The sequence below is a fragment of the Heteronotia binoei genome, chromosome 11 (assembly GCF_032191835.1).
Source record: "Heteronotia binoei isolate CCM8104 ecotype False Entrance Well chromosome 11, APGP_CSIRO_Hbin_v1, whole genome shotgun sequence".
Lineage (NCBI taxonomy): Eukaryota > Metazoa > Chordata > Lepidosauria > Squamata > Gekkonidae > Heteronotia > Heteronotia binoei.
The window spans coordinates 77,109,301-77,132,908 of NC_083233.1; the positions used below are offsets into that span (position 1 = coordinate 77,109,301).

Sequence of the window (23,608 nt, forward strand, 5' to 3'; positions counted from 1 at the left end):
ACCCCAGAGTCTGAAACGACTGGTGCTTGCACAGGGGACTACCTCCCCCCCCCCCCCCCCCCAGTACTGCCCACTGTTCTTAGGGCCAAAGGGTACCTCATGCGCAGGTGCATGCTTCTGCCTCTGGAAAAGTTTCATTTTCGTTTGAAAAGCAGCCTCAAGTTCGATTACTTGGATCGATCCGGAGCAGAAGAATGGTGAGGAAGGGCTCTGGAACAGTTTCCTTTCCTCCCAGTTCTCTTGCAAGCTGCTTTCTTACCAGTGTGGGGGGGTGGAGAGCCCCTTTTCTGTGTGGACAGGGCTTTTTTTGGAGCAGGAACTCCTTTGCATATTAGGCCCCACCCTGCTGATGCAGCCAATCTTCCAAGAGCTTAAAAAGGTAACGGCACCCTGTGCAAGCACCAGTCGTTTCCAACTCTGGAGTGACGTTGCTTTCACAACGGCAGACTTTTTACAGGGCGGTTTGCCATTGCCTTCCCCAGTCCTCTACACTTTCCCCCCCAGCAAGCTGGGGACTCATTTGACCGACCTCAGAAGGCAGAGTCAACCTTGAGCTGGCTACACCTGAACCCAGCTTCGGCCAGGATCAAACTCAGGTCGTGAGCAGAGAGCTCGACTGCAGTACTGTAGGTTTACTGCTCTGCACCACAGGGCTTTCCAAGAGCTTACAGGGCTCTTAGTTTAGGGCCTCCTGTAAGCTCCAGGAGGGTTGGCTCCATCAGGGGTGTGTGGCCTAATATGCAAAGGAGTTCTTGCTACAAAAAAAGCCCTACCTTTGCATATTAGGTCGCACATCCCTGATGTAGCCAATCCTCCAAGAGCTTACAGGGCTCTTCTTGCAGGGCCTGCTGTAAGCTCTTGAAGGATTGGCTACATCAGGGATGTGTGGCCTAATATGCAAAGGAGTTCCTGCTACAAAAAAAGCCCTGGGTATGGAGAAAATCTGGTTGTGGAAGGTGATTTTGGCTAGACCTATTGGTCCAGCTGGAAGGGAGAAGGTTAAGCAACCCTTTTCTTCCCACCACTCTTCTGTTTGCAGCAGTGGGGGCTGCTTTTTAGTTTTAAAAAAAACTGGTGAAAGAATCATGCAATAGCATATAATGTTTAGTTCGGCCCTTTCAGCGTAACAGGGCAGTCAAGACATTTAGAGGCAACATGGAACAATTCTTAGGTGCATATCCTGACTCTTTGAGCCAGTTTGGTGTAGTGGTAAAAGCATGGACTCTAATCTGGGAGAACCAAGTTTGATTCCCCGCTCCTTCACATGCAGTTTCTGGAGTGACCTGGGGTCAGCCACAGTTCTTGCAGAGCTGTTCTCTCCAGAGCAGTCCTCTCTGAGCTCTCTCAGCCCCACCGACCTCACAGGGTGTCTGTTGTGGGGAGAGGAAGGGAAGGAGATTGTAAGCCGCTCTGAGACTCCAAGTGAAGGAAAGGTCCCCTGTGCAAGCACCAGTCATTCCCGACTCTGGGGTGACGTTGCTTTCACAACGTTTTCATGGCAGACTTTTTACGGGGTGGTTTGCCATTGCCTTCCCCAGTCATCTACACTTCTCCTCCCCACCCCAGCAAGCTGGATACTCATTTTACCCACCTCGGAAGGATGGAAGGCTGAGTCAACCTCGAGCCGGCTAACTGAACCAGCTTTCGCTGGGATCGAACTCAGGTCGCAAGCAGAGCTTAGGACTGCAGTACTGCAGCTTTAACACACGGCAGCGCGGGCCAGGGTATAAATCCAATCTCTCCTCTTCCTCCTTAAGAGAGCCAACTGAAGTTGACTTGCCTGATGATCCACGAAGTGCAACAGTGAGCAGAGCACAGTGCATGGAGCCCAGTGTGCAGTTCGGTGGGGCGTCGGGTGATGTACACTGTGCAGATGGTGCACTTCAATTTGCTCCTTGCAGCAGCCGCCGCCGCCGTCCAGTTTGGTGTAGTGGTTAAGTGTGTGGGCTCTTATCTGGGAGAACCGGGTTTGACTCCCCACTCCTCCACTTGCAGCTGCTGGAATGGCCTTGGGTCAGCCAGAGCTCTCTTATCTGGGAGAACCGGGTTTGATTCCGCACTCCTCCACTTGCACCTGCTGGAATGGCCTTGGGTCAGCCATAGCTCTCTTATCTGGGAGAACCGGGTTTGATTCCCCACTCCTCCACTTGCAGCTGCTGGAATGGCCTTGAGTCAGCCATAGCTCTCTTATCTGGGAGAACCGGGTTTGATTCCCCACTCCTCACTTGCACCTGCTGGAATGGCCTTGGGTCAGCCATAGCTCTCTTATCTGGGAGAACCGGGTTTGACTCCCCACTCTTCCACTTGCAGCTGCTGGCAGTCCCGGCACGAGGGGTTCCCGAGGCCCGATCCCGCTCCTCCGCCCCCCACCAGGGCTAAATGTGCGCATGCTGGTGACGTCATGATGACATTACTGCCACACATCCCTGACTTTGCCGAGGCTGCCAAGGCCTCAGGAGGCCTCAGCAAAGTCCGGAAGACAGCGGGCGTGTTCACTGCCTGCCACCCCCCCTGACTTTGCCAAGGCTGCCCGAGCCTCTGGAGGCTTCGTTAAACTCTGAAATTTGCCGAGTCAGGGAGGGCATGGGGTGCGGGGAGAGGGGGCACTTCATGGCACCCTTAGGTCAAGTGGCGCCCTAGGTGGCCACCTCCTTGGTCTATTCCCACGCACCAGCCCTGAGGCTGCTGGAATGGCCTTGGGTCAGCCATAGCTCTCTCAGACCTGTGCTTGAAAGGGCAGCTTCTGGGAGAGCTCTCTCAGCCTCGCCCACCTCACAGGGTGTCTGTCGCGGGGGAAGAAGGTGAAGGAGATTGTGAGCCACTCTGAGATTCAGGTTATCGGTTGAGAAATAAATCCAGTATCATCATCTTCATCGTCCTGTGCACCCTTCCTCTGTTGCGTCTCCCTGCGTAGAGAAGCCACCCGCTTCTCAGATGTGAGTTGATGGTCACTGGAAGACAGGAGACTTCGCCACCTGCTGGCAATCTGGCACATGTAGGCAGGCCCGCCCCCCCCCCCCCCCGCAGAAGATCAGCTGGAGTCGGAAGGGTGACTCTTGCCCTGCAGATCTGAGTGTGCAACATTGGGGGGCGGGAGGCATCTGGCTCAGTGACAGATGTGCAAGTATAACTCCAGACTTCAGACTGTCACGCCCACGCAGCATTTTCATCTCCTGAAACGCCCAAGGGAGCCGCTGTTTTATTTGCTGGGGAAACCTGCTTGTAGCCGTATACGTAAGCTTCCTGGTGCAGTCAATAGCAGCTCCCCAGGGCCCGAAGAAGAAGAGCTCTGGGTGACTCCAAAGCTTGCAGGTTTGTTTTTCCTAGCGCAACGTGCCGTTTTTTGTTTTTGCTGTCTCTCTGACTTCGGAGGGGAATGTTTACAGCCGGGCGACTTCCTTGTCTAATTGCCAGCCTGAAAACCGAAATGATTTTACACATCCTCCCGATGCTTATAAATAGCTGCCCTTTGGAAACGGCAGCCGAGGATCGCCGAGCGCGGCTCTCTGGCATCTCGAACAATAAACATCGCTGGGAGGAAAGTTTGACATCACACCGGCATCACGGGGCAGGCAGTGTGTGAACACTTAAGGGACGGGGTTTCGGGAGGGACCGCCCAACAATGTCTCTGCCGGAGCGGGGTGCGTGCAGACTGCCTTGCTTTCGGCCCCTGGCTTATCGCATCCATCCTGTCTGTTTCTCCTAGCAAGCCCCTCACGCCATAGCATATCGGAGTGGAGGATGCAGAGCATCGCCAGGGACTCAGACGAGAGCTCGGACGACGAGTTTTTCGACGCACACGGTAGGTGGAGCCAAATCCGAGCGGCTGCTGATTCGGGCTGGGAGTGAACGGCCCGTGCACCTCTGTGCGGGTACGAGAGTGTATGTGCAAGAACCGTCTTTTCTTATTTGAAACGGTCACATCCCGAGCAGCGCACCTGTGGCGGAAAGCCGGCGCGCGTTATCTCCTCGGCTGGTCCCTCTGCTTAACGTGGGTACTTTAAGGAGAGCCAGTTTGGTGTCGTGGTTAAGTGTGCGGACTCTTATCTGGGAGAACCGGGTTTGATTCCCCACTCCTCCACTTGCACCTGCTGGAATGGCCTTGGGTCAGCCATAGCTCTGGCAGAGGTTGTCCTTGAAAGGGCAGCTGCTGGGAGAGCCCTCTCCAGCCTCTCCAGGGTGTCTGTTGTGGGGGAGGAAGGGAAAGGAGATTGTGAGCCGCTCTGAGACTCTTTGGAGTGGAGGGCGGGATATAAATCCAATATCTTCTTCTTCTTCTACTTTTGATATGTATGAATGTAAGTGTGTGTTTGTTTTCTTGGGGGGGGGGGCAGACCTCAAAATCTCCTTGTTTGATGCAGAAAAAACGACCTCCCTTCTTTAAAAGAAAACAGCAGAAAAATAATCATCAGCGATTGTGGCCTTTTTTTATGGTACCCCAAAACCTGCAGCCTAAGACAGGTCGCCCTATGGCGGGGTTGGCCCTTTTTTTCTAGGTACAACAAGCTTGCAGCTGGTACATATTGTGTTTCATTATGGGATACATCGCGGGAGGATCCCTGTTCGTTAATGCAAGAAAAACTGTGGCAGTCGTCGGCAAGTTGTCTGCTGTGGGGTAATGCAACAGTCTTTCTGTTTAGGTGGATTAGCAAGAAGCCAGGCTTTTTTTTTGTAGCAGGAACTGCTTTGCATATTAGGCCACGCCCCCCTCCTGTGGTAACCACTCTTCCGAGAGCTTACAGGGCCTACTATAAGCTCTTGGAGGATTGGTTACATCAGAGGTGTGTGACCCGATATGCAAAGGCGTCCCAGCTACAAAAAAGCCCTATTGTAACAAACGGAAAAAAACTGTATAAAAGCAACAACCGTTGATACAAGTCTTGGCTTGCTAATCTATATTTGGAAACAAACAATTTACGATCAATATCATTGACAAAAAAATGCCAGATTTCAACAACATTGGCAAAATTACAATAGAGGGTTAATGTTACAGCGATAGCAGCAGCAATGGATTGCCTAGGTCACTCTCCGTTTCATTTGCCTTCTTCAGGCTGCAGTACACTAGGTAAAGCCTTGAGTTCAGTAACGGAATAACCAGGATTTCCTTCAAATTTGTATTTAGATACTCTCTAGCTTTTGCCGTTGTTGTATAGACAGTTGCAGCTTGGAGCTTCAGAGATCAACAGCCTTCCATTAAGGGTTAGCCTTTGTCAGATTCAAAATGCAGCTTACTGGGCAACCAGAAGTAAGGCTTTGTCTCTCCATGGAATCTACTTCACTGGGTCGTAGGGGACAATAAATTAGGATGACCCGGGGGGGGGGGTAGTAGCAGGAACTCCTTTGCATATTAGGCCACGCCTCCCTTATGTAGCCAATCCTCCAGGAGCTTACAGGGTTCTTAGTACAGGGCCTACTGTAAGCTCTAGGAGGATTGGCTACATCAGGGGTGAGTGGCCTAATATGCAAAGGAATTCCTGCTACAGAAAAAGCCCTGGTTAGGCCACACCCCCTGATGTAGCCAATCCTCCAAGAGTTTACAGGGCTCTTAGTACAGGGCCTACTGTAAGCTCCAGGAGGATTGGCTACATCAGGGGTGAGTGGCCTAATATGCAAAGGAATTCCTGCTACAGAAAAAGCCCTGATTAGGCCACACCCCCTGATGTAGCCAATCCTCCAAGAGTTTACAGGGCTCTTAGTACAGGGCCTACTGTAAGCTCCAGGAGGATTGGCTACATCAGGGGTGAGTGGCCTAATATGCAAAGGCGTTCCCGCTACAAAAAAAGATCTGCCAAGATGATTATGATCGAGGGCCGTAAGAATGTTGCATAGCGGTTAGACTGCTATGCTTAGGCAAGGCAAGCCTGGATTCACTAGGCGACTTGAGGTCCATCACTGCCTCTCCTCACTGATATTTTTAAGTATCTCAAGAGTACTAGCTATAGTAAAATTGTAAAGGGGAAAAAATCATTCAATCCTCTCAGCAAGATTGGGATCTGAAAGCCTGGAACAAAAGTGCAAGAGGGCTGAAATTTGATCATAAAGCAGCTTTTCTTCACAGCCACCAGGCAATTCGAAAACCCAGTTCAAGTATATTTAAAGCCAGGCCTCGGATTCAGTGGGAGCTCACAGGAGCACAGCTCCTAAACCTTTCTGAGAGTTCCACCTCCTCCTCCTGAGAGTTCTACCTCCTTGTCCATTGTATAGTAGGTGCAGCTGCATAACGATCCCTGACTGAGCTCCACCACCTATTTTTCTACAAAATGACCCCCTGTTTAAAGCTATCTGTTTATTTACTTTGAGGGTGACCTCAGAGTAACTGTTTTACTGCAAAGGAACTTCCAAGAACAGAATGGAGAGAGAAATGGCTGAATTACAAATTATCATGAAACTTGGAACAAACACCTCCCCAGGACTGAACAGGGATGTTGGTTTTTACCTCATTACAGATGCTAAACCAACTCTCACTGAGTATAGCTGTGCATCCACAGTGTTCCAATGTATTTCTTTTTTAGAACAGTGTATCAGAATAATGGTTTTTGTGTGTGTGTTGACATGCTCAAATGAGGGATGTGGGCTGTTTGTCTCATTACCCACCTTCCACTATGCTTTAATGCACCCTGTTTTTCTAATGGCTAACATATTATTTCTCTTTTAGAACAGTGTATCAGAATATTTGGGTTTTTTGTTTTTGTTTTTTGTACTGACCTACTCAAATGGGGGATATTGGCTGTTTGTCTTATTGCATATACCAACCCATCCTCCACTGTATTTTAATGTCTTCCTTTTTTTCTAATGGCAAACTATAATGGATGTTATAATCTCTTGAGAAACCATGCCCTTTATTTAAGCTAACAAAGCCAGTATGTTACCTAGATTTATGGCACTTCGCACCTACAACAGCAGCCTGCTTTTTATCACCCTCCAGTATTTTTTCAGCCCTGCTTTGTCCTAACACTAACAAACACAGATCCCTATTTGTGATTCTTTTAACCTGCTAAAAACATTCCCATGATTCTACACTGCCCACTTATATTAAGAACTGCTGCTTCCATTCCCATTTTGTCTGATGAAGTCTGCTTTGAGAGCATACGAAAGCTTACATTCTGAATAAAACTTAGTTGGTCTTAAAAGATGCACTTGTCTACTGCTTTGTTTATTCACAAGTCAGAGCAGATGCAGTCCTTGCACATTTAGAGCCATCTTTCTGTTTTCCACACGTGCCCCAATGGGGGGAGAAGAGTTGAAAGGATGACACGTATGGATTCGACCTTAGCCCAAGCCTGTTTCACAGGGTCGGTGTGAGGATGACATGGCAAGTTCCTCCTGCATGCCACCTCAGAGCCGGCGTGGTGTAGTGGTTAAGAGCAAGAGCTGGGTTTGATTCCCCACTTCTCCTTGGCACGTAGCCGGTTGGGTGACCTTGAGAAGAAGAAGAAGACAATATTGGATTTATATCCCGCCCTATACTCTGAATCTCAGAGTCTAGGAGCGGTCACAATCTCCTTTACCTTCCCCTCCCTGCCCCCACAACAGACACCCTGTGAGGTAAATGGGGCTGAGAGAGCTCTTAGAGCAGCTGCCTTTTCAAGGACAACTCCGACGAGAGCTAGGGCTGACCCAAGGCCAATCCAGCAGCTGCGAGTGGAGGAGTGGGGAATCAAACCCGGTTCTCCCAGATAAGAGAGCTATGGCTGACTCAAGGCCATTCCAGCAGCTGCAAGTGGAGGAGTGGGGAATCAAACCCGGTTCTCCCAGATAAGAGTCCTCACACTTAACCACTACACCAGTCACAGTCCTCTCAGAATTCTCTCAGCCCCACCATACCTTACAAGGTGCCTGTTCTGGGGGAGAGGAAGGGAAGGAGATTGAGACTCCTTAAGGTAGAGAAAAGCAAAGTATAAAAACTTACTCATCTTCTCAAGAGGAAAGGTAGGATGTAAACAGGGATCATTTTGTAGATTTTAGCACCACTCATTTGCATCTGCCACACCCCCTGACATCACCGGAAAGTGGACTAAGATATATCAGCTCAGCCTCTACCTTAAAATGCTTCCGGACTTAGAATTGTCATAATAAAACCTTACTAGTCCCATCATACTTTCAAAATGACTTTCTCCTATGAGGCCACAATGGGAGGATGAAGATCTCCATTTGTCTGTTTTACATGTTTGGGTTATGTTCCCATTTTTTTTGTGGGGGAAAATATTAGGAAGTCTGTCAAATCTTAAGAGTTCAACAAAATTCTCACAGGGGGTTTGAACAATGGAGCCCAGAAAGCAAGTATTGCAGGGGGAGGGTTTTTTGCTAAGAACGAAAAAAAGGTAGTCCCCTGTGCAAGCGCCAGTCGTTTCCGACTCTGGGGTGACGTTGCTTTCACAACGTTTTCACAGCAGACTTTTTATGGGGTGGTTTGCCACTGCCTTCCTCAGTCCTCTACACTTTCCCCCCAGCAAGCTGGCGACTCATTTAACCCACCTTGGAAGGATGGAAGGCTGAGTCAACCTTGAGCCGGCTGTCTCTTGATTAAAAAAAAAAAAAGGTAAAGGTCCCCTGTGCAAGCACCAGTCGTTTCCGACTCTGGGCTGACGTTGCTTTCACAACGTTTTCACAGCAGACTTTTTACGGGGTGGTTTGCCATTGCCTTCCCCAGTCATCTACGCTTTCCCCCCAGCAAGCTGGGGACTCATTTGACTGACCTTGGAAGTATGGAAGACTGAGCGGGCTACCTGAAACCAGCTTTCGCCAGGATCGAACTCAGGTCGTGAGCAGAAAGTTCAGACTGCAGTACTGCAGCTTTACCACTCCGCGCCACGGGGCTCTTGAAATGAAAGAGCACAATAAAATGTAGAGGTTCCGGAGCTCTGCTCCTGTGAGCTCCTGCCCAGCATAAGGCCTGGATGTAAATATAATCATAAGAACATAAGAGAAGCCATGTTGGATCAGGCCAACGGCCCATCTAGTCCAACACTCTGTGTCACACAGTGGCAAAAAATTTTATATACACACATACACTGTGGCTAATAGCCACTGATGGACCTGTGCTCCATATTTTTATCTAAACCCCTCTTGAAGGTGGCTATGCTTGTGGCCGCCACCACCTCCTGTGGCAGTGAATTCCACATGTTAATCACCCTTTGGGTGAAGAAGTACTTCCTTTTATCCGTTTTAACCTGTCTGCTCAGCAATTTCATCGAATGCCCACGAGTTCTTGTATTGTGAGAAAGGGAGAAAAGTCCTTCTTTCTCTACTTTCTCTACTAATCAGTAGGAATGAGCACATTAATGGCTAGGGCAGGATTGGCCAAACTTGCTTAACAAAAGAGTCACATAGAATAAATGTCTTGATGTTTGAGATCCACAAGAAATGAACATCAGATGTCTGAGAGTCGCAAGACAGGAAGGAAGGCAAATAGTTGGAGGGAAGAGGGAGGAAGAGGTGGAAAGAAAGCAACTTTAACTTTTCCAGTTTCCTTATCACCACCCTTCCAGGAAGCCCCACCAAACAATAGGTACATTCACAAACCAATTGCCCTCTCATCACACCCCCTCTAGCCTAGAAATAGCAGCTCTCCAGCAGCCCTGGCCTCACTCAATGCACAGCAGCCAAGAAGGTCTGAGCGCCTGCTCCGGCTGCAATGCCACTGAGGATGTTCTCCGCAGCTGAGAACGAAACGTCTGGAAGAAAAACTTTCTCCAGTAGAACACGGCACTTGAGCCCGAAAGATTCTACAAACCCTAACTTTAACTTTCTATCTTGGCTTGGAGAAGTGATTTAAAGAGAATGATGTCTTCTCCAAGCTGGCTGGCAGGGTGGTGGGAGCTTCATGAGCTGCACAATATGTACGAAAGAGCCACAGTTTGCGCCCCCCCCCCCCCGGGCTAGGATAACAGGATCCAAAGCTGTAGCTGTCAGGAGGGGCTTGAGGTCTAGAACTCTTTTTTTTCCCCTAGCTGAACAAGGATAAGTCTAGGTGTGACATATAATAATAATAATAATAATAATAATAATAATAATAATAATAATAATAATAATAATAATAATAATAATAATAATAATAATAATAATACATTTTATTTATATCCCGCCCTCCCTGCCGAAGCAGGCTCAGGGTGGTTCACAACATATGAATTCAATATACAATAAAATCATATAATTCAATAAATACTACATTATATAAAACCATCATTTAAACCAACATTTCTATTAAAGAGGGAATCTAGCACCTCTTTTTCTCGAAGCTTCCCTATTTGGTAGAACACGCACATCGTTCTTGGCTTTGTTAAAAGTAAGAAAACTTAAAAAAAAAAACCCATCACTAAACTTGCAAATGACACGGGCCAGCGGGTGCCACCTGCAGGCAGATTTGACTTCAGACTTCTTGCGGGACTCCCCTCGACAGCTCTTTTCGAAGCTGAAGTGGGAAAGACATGTTTGCACCGAGTGCAGCCGGGCTGCTTCTAAAAAAAAACCAAGCAAAACATTTTTTTTGGAAGCGGACCGGCTCCATTATCCAAACCCCCTTGGCCGTGGTCCAGCTGGAACATCTGTGCTTGCTTTATTGATATCAGCGGAGATAACTCTCCATTAAAATGGGAAGCTTTTGGCTGAAAGGCTGGGTATAAATTTCACTAATAGATGTATTTACATATAAATTAAAATGTACTTTTGAGAAGATTCTCAGTGAAGCCACACACTGTTATTAAATAGCATTTTTTTTGGGGGGGGAGGTGGTTTCGGGGCATCTGATAATTCCTGTTGTTTGGAGTCCCCCCAGACTGTTTGAATGAAGGCGAGGAATTGGCTGCATTCTAATTGATCTAGAATACATCTTGAATTTTCCGATCATATATTTAGCTCTTTAACACAGTGTAACATTGTCCCAAGATGAAGCATCAATTTATTATTTTTTTCATGCTAAAAGTGCTTTACAGTTTTAACAGCTTGGTGGCCGGGGAAAACCCTTCTGTACCTGAGACCTTGGAGAACCTGGGTTCAGAGCAAATACACTCAGAGCTGGATTAACAATTAGGCCACGTGGGCACTGGCCTATAGGCCCCCACACCTTTAGGGGCCTCGGGACAGCTTTCCAACGAAAGCTTATTAAAGGGACAAGTTTTCCTATGTAAGCACACTTCCTTAGATAGATAGATAGATAGATAGATAGATAGATAGATAGATAGATAGATAGATAGATAGATAGATAGATAGATAGAGCGTGAGTGTGAGAGAGAGAGTGTCAGAGAGAGAGTGTCAGTGTGTGTGAGAGAGAGAGTGTGTGAGAGTGAATGTGAGAGAGAATGTGAGAAAGTGTGTGAGAGAGAGAGAGTGTGTGTGAGAGAGTGTGAGAGAGTAAGAGAGAGTGTGGGAGAGAGAGTGTGAGAGAGAGACTGTGAGAGAAAGAGAGTGTGAGAGAGAGAGTGTGTGTGAGAGAGAGTATGAGAGAGTGAGTGTGTGAGATAGTGTGAGAAAGTGTGAGAGAGAGTGAGAGAGAGAGAATGTGAGAAAGTGAGAGAGAGTGAGAGAGAGAGAGTGTGAGAGAGAGAATGTGAGAAAGTGTGAGAGAGAGTGTGTGTGAGAGAGTGTGAGAGAGAGAGTGAGTGTGAGAGAGAGTGGGTGTAATTTGGATTTAATTGGATAGCAGCGATTCCACACAGCGCAGTCCCCTTAGTCAAGACTAGGCAGGCAGGGTGGGAAACTGTTAGAGTTTGGATATACAAATAGCAGAGTAACGTGGAGAGAACCACGAAACAACAGCCAGGCACACGGTTTAGCTTAAGAATAAAAGTAGTTTACTTTACTAATGAGGAAAGGGATGGCTGGGATTTCTAGAAAACAAAGAATGGATTCAATATCCTATCTAGCTTCTAAACTACATCTTGACTCTCTCGAGTCTTAACTTCAACTGCATGGAGATCTAAGGGCTTAACACAAAGGGCAATAAAGGTTACCATATGTTCTCCCCTAGACCACCACCCAAATATATGGATTAGCCTATTAGGGCTCTCCCTCAATGGTCACTATGCACATTGACACCTAGCCTCTGGCGGGAAGTATGTGCAAACATTCTAATTGGCTCTACCAATCTCACTGGCTAAACATCAGCATGCATATACAAACACTTAATTAACTCATGACAACAGGAAGTAAAATTGCATCAAAAACCCAACAGAAACAAGTCCTGGAACGCTCTTCCAGCCACACAAACATTCAATAACCCACACTGTAATTTAATCTTCTGCAGAAAGATATATTATTTCAGTATACCTTGAAGAAATCAAGAACAGGATTTGTACAGGTTTAAAAAAAAAACAAAAAACGTTACAGACCTTCCTACACACTCCCATTTGCCGGCAGAGCCTGACAAAGAGAATTATTAATATCTCCGCGATTAAAAATGCAAATAATGGGATCAGAAGCCGGCTCATGGATCCTGGTATGAAGCATTCAAGACCTATAATTAAGCCTCTCTTGCTAATGAGTTCAATATTTAGATGAAGTTGTGGGTATAAACTCATGATGAAAATTCACCCTTCGCTGTTCCGTACAGATTTGACGAAACACTCTTCCTCCCAACGTTCTCCGCTTGGCAGATTATCAGACAGTGGTCACAAAGCTTTATTGGATTAATCGGTGTGATATATTCGTTAACTGCAGATTTAAAATACGCATTGCTAATCAGAGCTGCTTCCCATATGAGCGAGGCGGTCCGTCTCAGCGATGTTTGAGATCTGAGTCACTTTTGGGTAGATGCAGCGCCTGAACCAATCAACGCTTTCATCTGTGATATTTATGCTGGGTAAACATCTTTCATAGCTAAATGTTGCTTGCAATTTGAGATGTTGTAATTTATAGCTTACTTGGTTAATTAACTGAGTAGTTAATAAGAAGAGAGGCAGGCTTTTTCCCACATGGACGTTTTGCTCTACTGTGACTTCCGTGCAGCGGCACGGCTTTCGAGAGCATCCACAGACATTGCCCTCTGTCTATCCTCCTTCCGTGTTTTCCCTGGCCATTGTAGAATCTCTCTGAAACCTGATTTGGTACAGTGTTTTTTGGGAAGACAGCATTCAAAATACTTTGGACGCTGTGAGGAAAGCATTTTTGCTGGTCATGCCCAGTGTAAGCTGCAGAATCTTGTGAGCGAAAATGCTACTTTGTGAGCTACTAGGATTGAAGTTGTGAGCTGCTGCATCAGTGAGTGTGCTCTGGGGTCATCCTGAGCTAAGGTCTTCCTGAGCTAAGACAAAAAGGTGTGAGCTGGAGGCTAAAAAACTGTGAGCTAGCACACGCTCACTCACCTTGGGAGGGAACACTGGTCATGCCCACATTTGCGCCATTTTCTTAGTCGTCTTCTGTTCCCTCTCAGCTGAGTTAGCGTGAGCTAGCTCACAGTTCTGTAGCCTCCAGCTCACGCATTTTTTGCCTCAGCTCAGGAAAAATGGCCCCAGAGCAAGCTGATTTATGCAGTAGCTCACCACTTCAATGCCAGTAGCTTACAAAGTAGAATTTTTGCTCACAAGACTCCACAGCTTAGAGGGAACATTGGTCTCAACTCCCCACCACTGTCCCTTGCTATTTCCTTCTACTATACCAGGGGTGGCCCACCGTAGCTCTCCAGATGTTTCTTGCCTACAACTCCCATCAGCCCCAGCCATTGGCCATGCTGGCTGGGGCTGATGGGAGTTGTAGGCAAGAAAAATCTGGAGAGCTACCGTTGGCCACCCCTATGCTATACAATGGGGTCAGGAATTGCTAGATTACTATAGTATTACGAGGCTCTGTTGCCGCAATTCCCCGTTTTCATTTAAAAACAAAGAGTCTCTAGCCCTTTTTTCTCTTGCTATGTTATGTGGGGAAGGTACAAGCTGCACATTTCCTCTTCACAGAATCATAAAATTATAGAGTTGGAAGGCATCTCTAGGGTCATTAGTCCAGCTCCCTGCACAATGCAGGAAACTCACAGGAAACTCACGAGCACAGAATCAGCATTGCTGTCAGATGGCCCTCTAGCCTCTGTTTTAAGAACTTCCAAGGAAGGAAAGCCCACCACCTCCCAAGGAAGCCTGCTCCACTGAGGAACCGCTCTAACGGACAGAAAGTTCTTCCTAATGTTGAGCCGGCAATTCTTTTGATTTAATTTCAACCCGCTGGTTCTGGTTCTACCTTCTGGGGCCACGGAAAACAATTCCGCACCATCCTCTAGATGACAGCCCTTCAAGTACTTGAAGATGGTGATCCTATCACCTCTCAGCCGCTTCCTCTCCAGGCTAAACATCCCCAGCTCTTTCAGCCTTTCCTTGGTTTCCGGGCCCCTTACCGTCCTCATTGCCCTCATCCGGACATAGGGTTGCCAATCCCCAGGAGGGGCCAGGAGATCCTCTGATTTGGAGGCCCTCCCCCCGCCTCAGGGTCATCAGAAAGTGGGGAGATGTCTGCTGGGCACTCCATTGTTCCCTATGGAGATTGATTCCCCCAGGGTATAATGGAAAATTGATCCATGGGTATCTGGGGCTCTAGAAGGGCTGTTTTTTGAGGCAGAGGCACCAAATTTTCAGCATAGCATCTGGTGACTCTACAGTGACTTTTCAAAAGATTGGACCGGGGGGGGGGGGGGTCCAGTTCTATGAGCCCCCAAAGAAGGTGCCCCTGTCCTTCATCATTCCAAATGGAGGGAAGGCATTTAAAAGGTGTGCGGCCCCTTTAACTGTGATGGCCAGAACTCCCTTTGGAGTTCAATTATGCTTGTCACACACTTGCTCCCGGCTCCACCCCCTAAGTCTCCTGGCTCCACCCCCGAAGTCCCCAGATATTTCTTGAGTCGGACTTGGCAGCCCTATCTGGACACGGTCCAGCTTGCCTGTATCCTTCTTAAATTGTGATGCCATGAACAGCGGTGCTCCCTGACAGGCTGTCGAAGTACACGGCAAGGGAGACGCAGTCGAATTCAAATATACGTTATGAACTTGCTGTAGAAAATTCTCACACTTGACCAACATTGATAGCCAAAGGCAGGAACGAGGGGCAAAAGCTAGCAATGTGTACTCGCTTGCCCAACAAGAAATGGCAATTTCCGCACCGCCTGGGAATGGGAAGTTCTTGTACCCACTAATAATAATAATAATACCTTTTATTTATATCCCGCCCTCCCCGCCGAGGCAGGCTCAGGGCGGCTAACAACATCAATCAATATAACAAATGATACAATACTTTAACAGTAGATAAAAATTAATTAAAATTTTAAAAACAGTAAAACAATAAAATTGACATCTTGGTGCTATTATGAGTCCTTCCCCCCAAAAATGATCAGAGTGTCTTCACAAGAAAGCTGACAACTGTCACACAGTTAGCTCAAGGCCCCCGAATTACTCATGCAGCCTGAAAATGGGATGCCTTTGCCTAACACCACACGGAGCGCGGTGTTGATCTGTGAGAGTTCAGTTGCATCTCTGCAGCTCCAGCGCCAAGGGGAAGGGCAGAGGTGGGCACCCTGAACCAAGTCCTGTATAACCATAGATTCAGGCCCGGTGCTGGGGGTTCCAGTGCCCCAGGCCGAAACCCACCCCTTGCGCATGCCGCCCGAAGACATCACCGGAAGTGACATCATCGGGCTGCATGCGCTTGGCCCACCCCTGTGCTTGGCCCTCTCCTGCTTCAAAGGGAGCTGGAAAGACTTCTTCCCAGATCCCTCCAGGGCGGGAGAGGGCCGGGCACACACCCCCCCTGACTTCGCTGAGACTTGGAAAGCCTCCGCGGGGTCCAAAAGACAGCGGGCCCACTCAGAGCCAGCTCTGAGCATGCTCACAGCCACGCCCCCCCCACCGACTTCACTGAGGCAATTGGAGTTGGCTTCAAGGTCGGGAATTTAGCGGCCGTGGCGGGAGAGGTGGTGCCCCTAGGTAGCCGTCTACTTGCCCTACTCCCATGCGCTGGCCCTGCATAGATTCTAGCTTTATATACACATCTGAGTTGAAATAACACACAGAACACAGCATCTCAGGGGGGGAAAGTGGAATAAAATCGGCCACGACTTTTATTGGTTACAGCCGTAAGGAGCCTTGGCACAGCATGGGGTAAGGGTCCTGTCCATCGACTCCTCCTCCTGCCAGTTGATGGGAAGCTGGTTGCCTTGGGGAGGCAGGTTTTGGGATCACACTAGGGCGGAAGCCCAGAGGCGGTCTCCCCTGCCACCTGAGCGAGGGGGTGATCCCTGGGCTGGGCACCACAGCTGCCCCCTCACGTCAGGTAGACCAGGTAGCCAAAGAGGGAGAGCAGCGGCGGCTCGGCACCCTACGTAAATGTGGCGCCCCGCCCTCTGCCCTCCCCCAGAGCGACCCCATAGATCTGGGAGGGGCTGGGTGGGCACCCAGCTTCCAGCGCTAGGCTCGCCAGCCTGCTGACTCCATTCCTCTCTCCCTGCTCTCTCTCTCTCTCGGCTTGGCTTCGCGAACGAAGATTTAAGAAGGGTGCAATAGTCCACGTCTGCTGCAGGCTCGCTGGTGGCTGACAAGACCAATGCGGGACAGGCAGGTCCGGCCACAGTGGCTGCAGGGAAAAGTCTGATTTAGGGTTGGTGCTGTAGCAGTGCGATTCTTCCTCAATCTCCTTTTGTCCTCAAGACCAGCTATGCGTGCGTTCTCAAAAGAAGAAACAGCAATGAAGCGGTAACAGCTGCCCCCACTCTCCGCCTTCCCCACAGAGCTGCAAACGGGATCTGGGTAAGCCCAGATCCTGGCTTGCATCAGGATGGTGTTGAAGGCGGAGGGATGTCTGGTAGAGGCCGGGAATGTGCATTTCTGCTTGCAGAAAGCAAGCGGCATTTACTAGCGTAGAATAAGGTGAGCCGGCTTTGCAGTGAGCGACTGTACAGGTTTTTAACGGGTGACTGTTCAAAGTTAGCACGGTTGTACTTTGCCTTCTGTAAGCCCCGTTTGATCTGAGAAGGCTTTGTCTGCTGCTCCTTTCAAAGCCTCTTTTTGATTTCTCCCATCCTAAGGACTGCTCTGGGTTTTACAAGCCCCGAGCTCCACGTTCCTCTCGCTAGCGTGGAGCCCTCGAAAGCTGACAAAGGGCTTTTGGCAAGCGTCCCGTTTGTGCTTATCAATGTGACTGTTTCTCTTTCTCTCCCTCTCTCTCTTTAAAGAGGACCTGTCTGAAAGCGAAGAGGTGTTCCCCAAAGAAATCACGAAATGGAGTTCGAATGATCTCATGGATAAGATTGAAACTCCTGAATCCGAAGATGTCCCTGGTAATTTATTTGTTTAACATGATACTGCTGGAGAATACTGTTTGCTTTAATCTCTTAAATGTCCATGACTTGAACTGCTGGCTGAGGGCCCAGTCCTTGAAGTCTGCTACAAGATGTACCTGCTTTACAGACCAACTGGAGAGCCAGTTTGGTGTAGTGGTTAAGTGTGCGGACTCTTATCTGGGAGAACCGGGTTTGATTCCCGCTCCTCCACTTGCACCTGCTAGCATGGCCTTGGGTCAGCCAGAGCTCTGGCAGAGGTTGTCCTCGAAAGGGCAGCTGCTGTGAGAGCCCTCTCCAGCCCCACCCACCTCACAGGGTGTTTGTTGTGGGGGAGGAAGGTAAAGGAGATTGTGAGCCGCTCTGAGACTCTTCGGAGTGGAGGGCGGGATATAAATCCAATATCTTCATCTACCTCACAGGGTGTCTGTTGTGGGGGAGGAAGGTAAAGGAGATTGTGAGCCGCTCTGAGACTCTTCGGAGTGGAGGGCGGGATATAAATCCAATATCTTCATCTACCTCACAGGGTGTCTGTTGTGGGGGAGGAAGGTAAAGGAGATTGTGAGCTGCTCTGAAACTCTTCAGAGTGGAGGGCGGGATATAAATCCAATATCTTTATCTACCTCACAGGGTGTCTGTTGTGGGGGAGGAAGGTAAAGGAGATTGTGAGCCGCTCTGAGACTCTTTGGAGTGGAGGGCGGGATATAAATCCAATATCTTCATCTACCTCACAGGGTGTCTGTTGTGGGGGAGGAAGAGAAAGGAGATTGTGAGCCGCTCTGAGACTCTTCGGAGTGGAGGGCGGGATATAAATCCAATATCTTCATCTACCTCACAGGGTGTCTGTTGTGGGGGAGGAAGGTAAAGGAGATTGTGAGCCGCTCTGAGACTCTTCGGAGTGGAGGGCGGGATATAAATCCAATATCTTCTTCTTCTTCTTTTATACCAATTTAACTTCTCCAACAGAAGCCCGGAAATTGTAGTTCATTGAGGCTGCAGAGAGTTCCTCATGAGAGACTGTGCTGCCCTTCTCAGAAACTAACACTCTGAGAGTTCCTTGCAGAGACATAATGACCATTAAAGATGATTAGATCTGTAACGATGATATGCCTTTATCAGCGATGGGCATAAAACCAAGATAAAAGAGGTTGCTATCCCTGCCTCTCTGGCAGCTAAGAGCCCTTTCGCAAGAGAAACTTAAACTACCTGTTGCAATGACATAAATGCGCACCAAGTTTATGTGCATGGTTAGTTGTCGCGCTGCTGTGATTCGTGGACTTTTTGAACTCGAGGTTATGGGCAAGTGCGGCGTGGCTCCAGAACTACAGTCTTTAAATCAAAAGGAAGAGGCCTGCCTCATTTAATGCTCATTTAAGCCAGAATTCTGCTTCTGACTGCGGCCTGCAAAACGATTCCCTGACGGATTGTATGATGGAAACGTACCCCCTGCCGTGGTTATCTCTCAGTCGTTGGCATTCCAAGATAGTTTCTTTTGCACCATATTGGTAGCTGTAAAAAATAGGTATAGGTAGATCTTTTCCTACAAACCACAGAGCGGATAAATTATTCATACGGCCCTCCTCTTTCCTTCCAGACGATCCATGTCTTGAATCGGCAGCCGAGTACAATGTCGGATCCAGCGTGGAGAGGCTCAGCATCATCGAGGTACAGCAGTTCGCATAACTTCCCTTGCCCGTTCGTTATTTAAAGGAACAAACAGCGTGGCGGTGGATCAGGGCAGCATTTACCACGTTAGTCTCTTTGAGCGCCGACCCCTTTGCAGTGTGCTTACCGCCGAGATGGAATGCCCAGCCGCAGTAATACCCGAGCGGAGGAGGAAATGCTGTAGATCCTGCAGTCAGATTCCACAGGCCTGGTTTGGAGGAAAAAATGGCAAGCTGCATTCTGCCAATGTAGCCATTGGTTGAGAGCCGGCGAGGCTGAGGCGAGGGGTCCAGAAGAGGGGACAGGGACTGGAGTCAAAGTGGCAGACAGCAAAGGAAGAAGGGGCACTTGCTGTTTCTCTTAGGAGGGGTAACCCCTCCATTAGGTTTTCCAATCTAGCCTTGGGAACAGTGAGGTAGTTGCAGGCATTGTTCCCTCTAAGCTGAGTTAGTGTGAGCTAGCTCACAGTTTTTTTAGCCTCTGGCTCGCACATTTTTGTCTTAACCCAGGAAAAATAGCCCCAGAGCAAACTAATTTATGTAGTAGCTCACAACTTTAATGCCAGTAGCTCACGAAGTAGAATGTTTGCTTACAAGACTCCGCATCTTAGAGGGAGCATTGGTACCCTCAAATCTCCAGGAATTGCCCTTACTCTACCCCTGAATATCCAGGAATTTCCCATACTCTACCCCTGAATCTCCAGGAAATTCCCTTACTCTACCACTGAATCTCCAGGAAATTCCCTGTAATCTATCCCCCACCCAATCTCCAGGAATTCCTTGTACTCTACCCACAAATCTCCAGGAATTTCCCATACTCTACCTCCCAATCTCCAGGAATTCCTTGTACTCTACCCTCAAATATCCAGGATTTTCCCATACTCTACCCTCAAATCCCCAGGAATTGCCCTTACTCTTACCTCCTTATCTCCAGTAATTTCCCATACTCTACCCCTGAATCTCCAGGAAATTCCCTTACTCTACCCCCCAATCTCTAGGAATTTCCCATACTCTACCCTCAAATCTCCAGGAATTGCCCTTACTCTACCCCCCAATCTCCAGAAATTCCTTGTACTCTACCCTCCAATTTCCAGGAATTTCCCATACTCTGCCCTCAAATCCCCAGGAATTGTCCTTACTCTACCTCTCAATCTCCAGGAATTCCTTTACCCCCCAATCTCCAGGAATTCCTTGCACTCTACCCCCCAATCTCCAGTAATTTCCCATACTCTACCCTCAAATCCCCAGGAATTGCCCTTACTCTTACCTCCCAATCTCCAGGAATTTCCCATACCAGCCTCAAAATGTACAAGCCTCTAAATATGCCACTAACTCAGATATTCCGCAGTATCCAAGCAACTCTTTGGGGAGCTGCTGGATTCTCCCAGTGCCGAAGTACCAGATGCTTCACCAGTATAATCCTCCGCGATCTCAATGTTTCCAGACCACTGGGACATAGCCGAGAATCATCATGGTTCTAAATCAGAAAGCACATTTGGTACTCGGAAGCCCATCCATCCTGATAGCGCGTTTTGCGTTTCTGTTTTTACTTTTTATTTCCCGCCCCCTCTTCAGGATGAAGCCGTGCCGACTCTAGCGCAGCCCAGCAAAATCCACGTCTTGCTCTTGGTCCTTCACGGAGGCAACATCCTGGATACAGGAAGTGGGGATCAGAGCTCCAAGCAAGGGGACGTCAACACCATCGCCACCGTGTTCGACACGGTCGTTCGGGTCCATTACCCGGCAGCCCTGGGACACATGGCCATTAAGTTAGTCCCTTGCCCAGCCATCTGCTCCGAAGCTTTTTCACTCGTTTCCAAGTAAGTCTTCTCTTGGTTTTGAAAAAGGCACTTGGAGCGAGAGAGCAGGGCACCCTTTAAGAAGGGAGGACATTGTATTTCAGTCAGCCTGTGTGATGATTCATCCAGAAAAGAACATACGGCCCTGACTTGGATAGTCCAGGCAAGCCCGCTCTTTTCAGTTCTCAGAAGCTAAGCAGGGTCGACTCGGGCAAGTACTTGGATGGGAGACCTCCTTGGAATACCAGCAGTCGGGAGGGCAGGGCAGGCTTTAGTCCACCACCTCTCTAAATATCCTGCAGGTCCCCAGTAGGTCCGTGCCTTGAAGGATTTTCAGTCTAAAAATTAGCACTGGGAAGTCAAAGAAAGGAGGGAGGTGGTGGTGGGAATAGAGACGGGGAGGGGGGAGCATGCTTCCGTCTCAGTTAATTTTTTTTACTTTTGAAGGTACTCTGCTGTTTACAGTTTCAGTCTGTAGGGCCCAGGCATGTGGGACAGGAAATTAATGGAAGCCTTCAGGGACCGCTGAAGAGCCCCGTGGCGCGGAGTGTTAAAGCTGCAGTACTGCAGTCCTAAGCTCTGCTCACAACCTGAGTTCAATCCCCAGCAGAAGCTGGGTTTTCAGGTAGCTGGCTTGAGGTTGACTCAGCCTTCCATCCTTCCGAGGTCGGTGAAATGAGGACCCAGCTTGCTGGGAGATGGGGGGGAAGCGTAGATGACTGGGGAAGGCAACGGCAAACCAACCCGTATAAAAGCCTGCCATGAAAACATGAAAGCAACGTCGCCTCAGAGTCGGAAACGGGGGACAGGGACCACTCAGGAGATGAGTGGAGCGGCTTTTTCTGGTCCTGCATGTTTTAAGAGCTTCAGAATTTAGGTCTGAGCAACAGTCTCCATTTCCGGGCACAGCTGGAAAGAGTGTGGGTGTCGGAAAGATAACCTGGGATTCCTCGTTCTTTCTGATGGCTTTTGTTATCTGAAGGTTGCTTTGAAATTCTCCGGGACATGCTGAGGCTATTCTGCTTGCCCCCTGGACAGTCCCTGTGAATCGCCTTGTTGGTTCCCAATCTCAAAGAGCAGCAGGGTTGGCTCAGCATGTTTCGCTGTCCTAAGTGGTTGTGCTACCCTGTCAGTCTTACAGCCCCGGCGGTTGTGGGTATGTGCCGGCCTCATATTGGGCAGGAGCTCTGGAACCTCTGGATTTTTATTGTGCGCTTTCTTTCTCCCCCCCACCCCGCCCATACTTGCTTCTGAGCTCCATTCTTCAAGCCCCCTGTGAGAATTTGGCTGAACTCTTAAGAGCCGACTCTTAAGATTTGACAAACTTTCTGATATTTCCCCCCACAAAAAAATGACCCAAAACATATAAAGCAGACAGGCGGAAATCTTCCTCATGTCTCTGTGGCCACGTAGGAGAAAAGAAATTTTAAAAGTATGATTATAGGCGTAAGGTTTTCTTACGACCATTATCATTGAAGAAGCATTTTAAGGTAGATGCTGAGCTAATAGAAGTACACCTTGAGCCCGAAAGGGGTAAGCCTTTAGTGCACCCTGAGCGCGTAAGGGGAGCCTGTTAAAGGGAGGGCCATCCTGAGCCCGTAAGGGTAGGACGGGATATAAATCGAATGAAATAAAGAAATAATACACCTCCCGGTGATGCCGGGGGTGTGTGTGTGGCATATGCAAATGAGGTGCTAATGAGCCCTGGCACTTCTTTTTCTACAGAATGGCCCCTGGGTATATGTCATGCGTCATGCAGGCTGTAGCTCAGGGGTGGGGAACTGTGGCTCTCCAGATGGGTTTTTTTTTTTTTTGCCTACAACTCCCATCAGCCCCAGCCAGCATGGCCAATGGCTGGGGCTGATGAGAGTTATAGGCAAAAAAAAAAACCATCTGGAGAGCCACGGTTCCCCACCCCTGCTCTAGCTGCTCTACAGCTGGTTTTAGGTGTGTGGGAGGGGGCAACAGCCTCCACCTTCACTTCTCTCCCACTGTAATCAGAAGAGACTGTCTTCTGTTGTCGTAGTCAAGAATAACATGGCCATGAGAGTGATCAGAGCAGGCTAAGAATAAAGGCTTGCCTTTTAAAAAGCTTTTGCTCCCGGCTTGCTTGGGACCCTTCCCGTCCCCTCCCCGCAGCTATAATTGGAGGGACTTGGATTTCTTTGGGGAGTGTCCCTTTGTGAGACCGGTAGTTGCCAGACAGAGACCACCTCAGAGATAGTCCCTGGCAGTTAAAGACAGAGGGAAGAAGAAGGGCTGCTGACCGAAAAAGGGACAGGCCAAGCAGGCTGGGGGCATGAGGGTGAAAAAGCCCCCCCCCCCCCCGGTCTAAAACCGACCGCTTGTGCTGTGGATTGGTCCTGAACGCCAGTGTTCTGCAGACAGATCCAGCTTGGTCTGAAGCAGCAGAACAGATGTTGAGTCCAGCGGCACATTTAAGACCAAGACAAGTTTATTCAAGGTTGTGAGCTTTGTCAGTCTGTTTCCTGGCTTCCATCAGGAAGGTACTTTAGTTCCAGAAAGGTTGTAGATCCCTCAGATGGGAATCCCTGTCTGTAGGACTGGAACGGATGTGGCTGTAGCATGCATGCGTGAGAAAGCTCATACCTTGAATAAGCTTTTGCTGGTCTTAAAGGGGCCGCTGGACTCAAAAAAGTCTTCGGCAGAGTTTAACTACCGCTGGAAGCAACAGATGGAGCCCCGTGGCGCAGAGTGGTAAAACTGCAGTACTGCAGTCAGAGCCCTCTGCTCACGACCTGAGTTCGATCCCAGCGGAAGCTGGGTTCAGGTAGCCGGCTCAAGGTTGACTCAGCCTTCCATCCTTCCATGGTCACTAAAACGAGTACTCAGCTTGCTGGGAGGAAATTGCAGGTGACTGGGGAAGGCAACGGCAAACC

At 48.8% G+C, this 23,608-nt stretch overlaps 1 protein-coding gene across 5 annotated transcripts in view; it reads left to right on the top strand.

Moving 5' to 3' along the window:
* The window catches only part of PITPNM2 (phosphatidylinositol transfer protein membrane associated 2), a 269,886-nt gene that overhangs the window by 163,864 nt on the left and 82,414 nt on the right, over window positions 1-23,608 (top strand). For all 5 annotated transcript variants that reach the window (XM_060250129.1, XM_060250131.1, XM_060250130.1 and 2 more), the window contains exons 7-10: window positions 3,707-3,802; window positions 17,141-17,245; window positions 18,840-18,910; window positions 20,485-20,729. In XM_060250129.1, the coding sequence (XP_060106112.1) occupies window positions 3,707-3,802; window positions 17,141-17,245; window positions 18,840-18,910; window positions 20,485-20,729 (517 nt within the window). The remainder of the gene's footprint in view (window positions 1-3,706; window positions 3,803-17,140; window positions 17,246-18,839; window positions 18,911-20,484; window positions 20,730-23,608) is intronic.